This window comes from Citrus clementina, unplaced genomic scaffold, assembly GCF_000493195.1.
Source record: "Citrus clementina cultivar Clemenules unplaced genomic scaffold, Citrus_clementina_v1.0 scaffold_5, whole genome shotgun sequence".
In the NCBI taxonomy this organism is placed as follows: Eukaryota; Viridiplantae; Streptophyta; class Magnoliopsida; order Sapindales; family Rutaceae; genus Citrus; species Citrus x clementina.
Genome location: NW_006262201.1, coordinates 12,383,687 through 12,393,236, shown reverse-complemented (window position 1 = coordinate 12,393,236; position 9,550 = coordinate 12,383,687). Strand labels below are relative to the sequence as shown.

The following is a 9,550-nucleotide window of genomic DNA, read 5'->3' as shown; positions in this document are numbered from 1 at the left end:
TTCAGTAGCTATAATTATACATACAAAGAATCACCGTACGTCACTTTATTTAAAGGATTTAGATTCTCTCCTAATCTAATTTTTCCAAACCTTTTAATATGATTATGACAATGACAACTATAATATTATAGGGCTTAGATTCATTTATTTATATTTTTCCTCTTAATAATAACGCAAACAATATTTTTTTAAATAAAAATCTTACTGTAAAAAAGAATCCCAATTTATATAAACTCTGATATTCTTCTATACTATCTTCAAATTCTAGCAATTTCAACCCATTATCCACATTAGTAATATAAATCAAACATAAAATTTTATTATAGTTTCAATATATTTTTCAAGCTTTCTTTTAGATTTGTAAATTTCAAATTAAAAATATTTTGGATTGCTCATCTTTATTCGTCATCACTACAAAACTAGTAAATCTTTTATGACCACAGAAGATAATGTTCGATTTATATATATTGAATTTGTTTTTATTCAACCTTTGTCTTTAGAGATAAAATTAATAGAGAAGAAGAAGAAGCTTGCCTTTGAATTTCATTGATCTGAAACCATTAAATAAATTACAGTAAAATCTTAAATCATTCGATCATAAAACACTTTTTTGTTCTTTATCTTTTCTGTCCAGAAATATATCAAACATCCAAGATGTAAAAATTTATGTGATGATAAAAATGGCAAAACTTAATGTTGGAAAGTAATTTATAATTATGGAAGCAAAAAATTATTTGTTTTATTACCTAATAAAGAGAAAAGTAAAATGAATAAACATCAACCATTCAATGTCATAGTTGACTTGTGTAATAATCTTATTAAAAGTTTATGAAAAAATTAGATTAAAAGAGGATCCAAATCCTCATCTAAAATACACATATTGAGCACATGTCGATTACTTTGTTGAAAATACCGACTCTCATATTGGGCTTCCTTAAGAGCCTAAAACCATCAACATAAAAATTCTACCACACATCTTGTACAGATGCCAAACCATGTTTTGTGTACAAATCTTGTAGATCTGCTAGTAGTGATATGTCCTTTTCCATGACACACCAAAAAGGATAAACTAGCCTCTCATAATAAAAAGAGACACATTACTAACTGACATTATATGTATCTCCAATTGCTTATTTACAACTATTTAAAAGAACTTGCTCTATTCTGACAATCTTCTTTAAGATGCCTTGATTGTCTACATACTTTCAGGAGTTTTCATTAGTGGGAATAAGGTTTACATCACCCTTGCTTTCCTTGAGTAACCAGATTGAATTAATATATTCTTGACTTGAACTTGCCATAGGTCAAAATTGATTCTTCCATCAAACTTTTCTATTTCTACCTAATAGGTTTTAAAAACCTCATTGCCGACATATTTGCTCTGCGTTACAACCTTAGCTTTAATACCACTTGTTATAGGATTTTAATCGCACTCAAGATCTTGCAAGCAAAAGTATCAAACAAATAATAAATAGAAAATAGATACAGAATAAAACGATGCACACGATATAAGAATTTACGTAGAAATGTCCTATAGTAGAGAAAAACCATAGCTGCCAGGGATGACAAGAGAACAATTTACTATGGGAAAAGTTATTTAATCACTCTATTATTTTCCTTGCACACAAAACCAAACAATGAAAAGCAATTATAGGAACGAAAAGAAAGAAAAGGCACAATAGCAGTGAATGGCAATTAGCTAAGAAAAATGTGATTGAAATTGAAGTTCTCTCAATGCATATGTAAGATGTATCGAATATTCTTATAGATGTATAGAGTAAATAAAGATAATTAAATTAAAGATTTAAGTAAGGGCTTTTTTTTTTGGTATTTTAAATAGTGTACAGAGTAAAACTCAAATATTTAAACTTTAGAATAAGGATGGCAATAGATTGGATATTATCCAAAATCCACCTGATCCAAATCAAATTGAATCATATTTGGGTTGGTTTAAAATAGATTTAGATTGGATTTGGATATCGATATGTGGATTTAAGACGGATTTGGTGTAGGTTTGATTTTTCAATATTCTTTCAACTTTGGTATTTTCTTTAAAATGAGTATACTAAAACATAAACCATAATGATAGGAATCTCAATGTTGAATCCCAACTGTTATGCATCATATTATATGTTTGATTGAGTCATGAGATGTGATTGACAGCCACCATAGATGTACCCTTCCATATAAGCTCTGTGCATGCGTATTGAGAGTTAAGTTACTCTACCCGTACGATGTAGTTAAATTCTACCGGGTATTGAGAGGTTTCTCCCCCACTCTACTTGTGCGATGATGATCCCAACGAGTATTGAAAGTTATTTCCTTTGGGTATTGTTTGGTGTAGTTTTATCACGTATGCATGTATGAATTCCATATCTGCTGATGTATGATATTCAATGTGGAGTTATATCACATGATTATGTATAAGCACTAGTACACTACTTTATTATTATTATTATTATTATTATATCTACTCATTGAGTGACAAGCTCATTATTTTCCTATTTTCCCATTTTCTCTACCAGGATTCCACAGGATTTCGTGCAGATCAGTTCTAATCAATTAAGGTTGGGCCACAAGATGCATTGGTGAATGTCTTGTATTTTGAGCACATTTATGTTGCTCAAGGGCAGAACCAGAATTCTGGTTCAGGGGTTACCGAAATATGTCATAAGTTCAAATTTTAGCTAGTGACTAATTCGTAATCCAAAATTTGAAGTTTAAATTAAAAATAATGAACATGCACAAAAGGATCATGAAAGAAAAATAAAAATAAGGCATCATTCAAGTCTCAAATTACATGAAAATATAAAATAATTGTATCTTGTACTATATAATTTAACATATATTAAAAGCGAACTTTATGTTCTTTCATATCTCTAAAATCATCTATGATTGATTCCATGCTAATCTTCTTGGCAATATCTCTCTCAATGTATCATCATCCATTTTGTTGCGAAGTCTAGTCTTGACAATACGCATAGCTGAAAAAGATTGTTCAGTAGTTGTTGTAGAAATTGGAAGAGAAGCACAAACAATTATTCTGCAGACAAGTGGATATATTGTTAATCTTCTAGTTCGTACCAACCATTGACATAAATCAGAAAGAGATGATAAATTTTTAAACTCCGGATCTTGAACAACGTTCTAATTATAATGATCAAGCTACACCCTTAGATATATCTTTTCATTATCTGTGAAGTTATCTCGATAAAACTTATCAACCAATTGGCAAATATTATCAATTCCAAAAGAATTATATCCTTCTCGAAGATCCAAGGCTGAGCTAAGCATAAGCAACTCTACTGAGCTATCATTAAATCGAATATTTAATTCTTGCAATTGAGAATCTATTGCTGCATAAAAAATATTTACCCGATACTGCTGCTCTATAGTAAAGTTATCGTCTTGATCATGAGCTCTACCTTGCCTTACAATATAACGAGCATTTATATCTGGAATGTCAATATTGCATGCCTTACGAAAAGAAATCACATTCTCCAGCAAATTCTGCCATTCTTTATTTCTCATTTTCTGCAAAAGTAATTTAGTGAATGAAACAAGGTGCATGACATTAAAAATGTCCTATGATTGACATTGTAAAACTTGAGAAAGCAAATCAGTGATCGCTGTGATATTTTTCATGAGATGTAAAACAAAGACAAATTCAAATGAAGTAATCACTTCATAAGTTGCATCTGCATCTCCTCGTGATGCATATGTGACTCCATCCTCCACAATATTAATTAAAACTTCACATGTTGCACTAAACATGTTTATCAAACTAGAAACTGATTTGAAATGAGAACCCTCATTGAGTTTCACCAACCCGTTGTAAGGTCCTAATTTGATTAAGCCCTTTACTTGTCTCAAGTTCATCAAGAACAAGCATATGTACAATTTCATTAGCTTTAGCACGTTTCAGCTCATCATTACGCTTGCAAGATGCACTAACAATATTCACAACATAAGTTAATTTTGTAAAAAATTGATGCAGAGGAATTACCACTCAAGAATCTGCAACTAATGCTAATTGAAACCGATGTGCTAAACAGTGAATATAATAAGCATATGAACAATCTTTTAAAATCAAAACTTTTAAACCATTCCATTCACCTCTCATATTACTTGCACCATCGTATCCTAGACCTTAAATGTTTTAAATGTCTGAAGTGTGATTAGATAATACAAAATATCTCTTTTTTCAAGGTTTGTGCTGAAGTCTCAGAGACATGAACTAGCCCAAAAAACTGTTCTCTAACAATTCCATCCTTATCAACAAATCTCAAAACTATTGCCATTTGTTCTTTCTTTGACTCATCGCGAGATTTATCAACAATTTTGCAAAACTTTGCATCCCCAATTTCTTCTCTAATTGTCTTTCTGACTTTCATTGAATAAATGTGCTAAGAGCTTTTGATATAAGGTCAGCAAATGTTTCATTATCTTCAACCAACACTTCCAATAGTTTAAGAAAATTCACACGATTATCTGAAGACTCACTTTCATCATGGCCTTTAAAGCGGAACCTTGAAGTGCAAGATACTGAGATGCTCTAATTAAGAACTTAAGCCGCAGTTGATTATCGGCAACATCTTGAGTGGTATACTTATGAAAAACTTGTTGAATATGTTGAGATTGATTCATCAAATCCTCACATGATTTTTCAGCATGTTTATGAGCAGAGTCAGGATCAGTCCCACATGGTTTAGAAAAGTACATTTTTCACCTCTCACTTTCCCCCAAGTTCTAAAACCATCTACCGTGAAAGTTTTGCTCCTTTATGCCCAAATGGTTTATTAAAAGAAATCAGGGTAAACAAAAAGCAGCATCATTCGCAATAGAATATTCCAACCAAATAGGAAATAGAGAATACCATAAACTTTGAAAGTTACAACCATGATCTCCAGACTGCGGGTTTTTTGAACATACAAGTTGGTACGGACATGCTCGAATATAAGCTCGTTGAATTTCATCCTGTTGATTAACAAGATAGCTCCATATTTGACGACATAGTCCTAGATCACGCTCTAAAAAATTAACATCAACTTCATTAGTTTCAACTCTTGAAGATTTTGTTGGCCGATTTTCAGTAACTGGGGGTTCAAGATTAGATACTGATTGTAATTGTGTATCTACTTGAGTACTTTCTGAATTTTCTCTTGAAAAATTTATCAATCGTTTGCTTTTTCATCTGTAAGAATTAAAATAGTTATAATCCAACAATGAAAATTAACAATGAACATATCTTACTTACAAATGAATATACGCTAAGGCTCATCTTCTAAAAAAAAAACCAAAAGCTCTAATCTTCTTACAAATTTTCACAAATAAACTAAATTGATTATGTATCATGATGATTCATACCTTTAAACTGAAAATATAATGATCAGTCGGCTCTAAGCAGATGTAGAGAGTAAGATCCAAAGCAATGAACAAATGCAGGCTGATGGGTGGCTTTTGTTGAGTGTTAGAAAATGTATATTTATAAAGGAAAAAATCGTCATTTTACATTTCAAGTCTTACTAACAACCCTTACTTTTTTGTATTTAAGGTTCTTGTAATTTAATTATGTGTGTTTTATTTTAATTAAGTATTTTGTGTATTTTAGGGGCATCATAGTCATTTCACAATAAACGAGAGATCAAACGGCAAAACGGACATCACTTTTAAACTCAGGACGGTCGAAAACCTTAGGAGGAGCATAAAAGGAAAAATGGCACTGTTCACATGTACGGTACTGTCTACGTTACTGTTCACGACACTGTTCACATAGACGGATCGATGACGTGGCATTGATCGATGATGAGGCATTGACTGATGAGGTGTCATGATGCTGTTGGTCTAAAATTCTTATGAACTGTTGATGGTGACGTGGCAGCATATTAGTGGACCAAAACTTGCGCGTACGGTACATGCATTACATAGGATTATTTTCAATCAAACCGCGTTACTGTTCAAAGCCGGGTCAAACCGTGTTACTGTTCACCCGCGTGGTCAAACCGCGTACTGTTGACTGATGACGTGGCGCAATCTTGAGCGTCCAAACTATTTTTAATCCGATGGCCATGATTTACTCCATGTATCTATAAAAAGGGGGCCTCTGCCCCTAATTTGATATCTCTGAATCCATTTTTGGACTCCATTTTCTGTAATTCCTTCTCCATCTTATATTTTCTATGTATTTTAATAAATTTCCATTTTGCCCCTAGTTCAATTATGAGTAGCTAATTTTTTTTCAAGCTTGGGTTGAAGGTGAAGTCTCAACATGTGTCATGGGCTTTATTTGGTAAATTTATTTTCTCTTCCCCTCTAATTTTTGTGGATGTTTTGACTTCTCGTCGACAAATAATACTAATCTTGTCTAGTACCGCCTTGGTTTCACCGGCCCCCTAGTACAATGTTATTATTATTTGGCACGATAAGCCCTTAGCACTATATTGATTAGAGTGTGGTTCATGCGGTGTGGATTCCTCCCTCATGATTTAATTGGCATTAATAAGGATTATTTAGCCCATGATGCATGTTGATACGGATCCAGATACCCAAGTACGACATTTCAATAGAATTCTCTTCAATTTATTCTTGCCATTTTAATTTAAGTTTTAGCATATTCCAAATTATTTCTACCACAAATCCAATCACCCATTTACAAAATTAATTCTACACACAATTAAAATCCACCTCCTCGTGGGATCGACACTCGTCTCCATTAATCTATTCTACAATAGATTCGTGCGCTTGCGAGTACATTAAAATTTGCACAATAGCTTTGTTAAAGGCAGGAGCAAGAGGTTAAAGGCGTAAGGTCAGGAGAGTAGTTGTTAAAAGTCAAAAAAGTTTTCTTTATTTGCTTTAAATTATAAATAAGAAATAAAAGTAAAAAAAAATTGTAGCTTCATCCTTGAGGAAGACAATAGCGAGAGCTACTCTTGACTAATTTATTTTAAAGATCATACTTCATTTTTGTTCCAAATAATGGACACCTTCAAAAGCTCCAGAACCTCTGAGAGAGATATATATATATATATATATATATATATATATAAATAAACCACTCTATTAAAAATAATCATAATTAATCCATCTTGTAATCATGTGTTATAATTTGTAAAGGTGAAAAAGCAAACGATGCTCATCTTATTTTTAGAGTTAATTCAATCCAATTAAGAACATAGCTTAACCTTTCGAATTAGGATATAATTAGCTTAATGAAATTTTTCATGAAACGAAAGTTTATTAATTTTAGGAGGAAAAATAGGAGGATACATAATAAAAAATAAATAATAATATATTATGAGCTCACTTATTATTAAGTTTGGGTATTAATAACAATAAAAATTAGAAATTAATCTAATCCATTAATTTTACTGTAGTTGAAAAGTTTAGATTTTGTGATTATTTTTATGTTAAAAATTAAAGGCTCTCGATCCTATCCCTATGTATGGGTTACTTTAGAAGAGGGAACTTCTAAGGGATTTAGGGCCCGTTTGGAATTGCAGTTGAAATTCAATAAACTGCTTATTTCATAATTTTTGATAAAAATAGTGTTTGGTAAATTTTGTAAAAGCAGCTTATTTTATAATTTTCTCCATTTTGTCAGCAGTTTTTAAAAGCAGGTAGGAGAATGCTTTTCATAAGCAGCTTATTTAATAAGCCACCATACCTTTTTAAAATTCCTATTATAACCCTAAATTTTAATAAAAAGATAATTATATCTCATTTATCCATAAACCTTAATATATAAATCATACCTTTATCTTTATCATATTTTATGTAACAGATTATAAAGTTCTTTAGATTTTTTTAATTGAGTTGTTTAATGTAATTTTACATATTTAAGAAAAAGATATGTCTAAACAATTTTATTAAACATACTCTAAAAATAAAAAGTAATATAAATGTATGTCTATTTTGGTCATTATATAATAAAACAACACTTTCGTAATAAAATTTACTAAACGCATATACTCTACTTTTCAAACTCACAGCAACTGTAACAACACAGTTTACCAAACGCTAAGCTATTTTTTTAATCAGCAGCTTATTTTATCTGCACAGTACAAGTAGCTTATTTCATCAGCCTCTGCAATCCCAAACTGGCCCTTAAACGGGTGGCATTTCTCTAAAATTATTAATCAAACCCAACCCAAGGAAAATTGGTTTGGTTTAGTTTGGGTTATTGGGTTAGTGTTTTGGCCCAACATTTATTTTCATTTCCAAATTCACCACCCATCAATTATGTGGATGAAATTATGTTGTAACGGTTGCAACATACCATTGCGTTTTGTCTTTTTTAGTTAATTATACTACACCACTCTATCTTTTATGAAAAATATAATAGACTCTCGAAGTTACAAATTTTTATATATAAGTCCTTTTTTGAGATAAAATGACTTTTGAAAAGAAAATTTAACTGTTGTTATTATTATTATTATTTATTAATGTCATTATTATTATATTAATATTATTGTTATTATTATTAAAACTTATTATTTTAATTATTGTTATGTATTATTATTACTACCATAAATGTCATCATTATTAATATTCCCCAATTTTGTAGATAGATGATAAAGTTTTCGGTGTTATTGAATGAAAGATTTCAAGCCATAGACGCTCCATTGCAGCTAATCCATCAAAATACTACTCCAAAAAAGGCAACCACAGGGGTTGTCGTGGTGGCCATTATGATAAAAAGTTAAAAAGGAGATATCTTCAAGCACATTGCAATAATAGTGTGTTTGCTTCCTAAATTAGGAAATTAAAACTCGGAATCAGAATAATTGATAATGTTTACTTCACAAAATAAAAGTGGGAATCGGAATCGAATAGATGGGACCACCTTAAATTAGATTTGGGGAATGGAAGACTGATTGTTAGGAGGGTGGGAATTAGTCTTTCATTCCTCGGGATTACTAATTTTGGTCCCATTAACATTTTGATATTTTGAAAATGTCCTCCATTTAAATAAAAAATATAAATAACAAAAAAGAAAAACAACAAATCCATCGTTGCCAACACAAGCCTCACTGTTGCTGCCAAAATCAAGCACCGTTGTCGTTGTTGCTAGCGTCAGCCGCGGAGTAACAACTAGTTGTCACATTCGTTTGGGCCGTTTTTTATGCCGCACGATTCAGCAGTAGCAATTGTTGCGTCACCACTGATTTTAATCTGATGATGATGTTGATGTCGACATTGATGATGATTTATTGTTGCCATTGTTGATGATGATGATTTTGATTATTATTTTTAAAATGGATGATGATGATTATTATTATTATTTTTATTATTATTGATAAAAAAAGTATTATAATTAATTAATATATTAATGTTAATATTAATTAACAATTATTATTATTATTATTAATTTTTAAATAATAATAATCACAATAATTAAGATACAAAATAATAATTATGACAATAGTTAATTAAGAAATTTTTAGTAATTTGAAAAATCTAACTCATTTTGATTTCAATTCTAGAACAATGTAAATACATCAATGGTAGTACAATTCATTCTAGTTTTGATTTTTACACTTAAAATAAA

At 30.7% G+C, this 9,550-nt stretch overlaps 1 protein-coding gene across 1 annotated transcript; it reads right to left on the bottom strand.

The window, feature by feature from the left end:
* Positions 1 to 3,165: 3,165 nt before the first annotated feature.
* LOC18040574 lies at positions 3,166 to 4,722 on the bottom strand. Its single transcript, XM_024183533.1, has 4 exons — positions 4,504 to 4,722; positions 4,252 to 4,406; positions 3,830 to 3,950; positions 3,166 to 3,534 (listed from the first exon to the last, which is right to left on the bottom strand). The coding sequence occupies exons 1-4, from the start codon at positions 4,720 to 4,722 to the stop codon at positions 3,166 to 3,168; spliced, it is 864 nt and encodes a 287-aa protein (XP_024039301.1).
* Between the last annotated feature and the right edge of the window lie 4,828 nt (positions 4,723 to 9,550).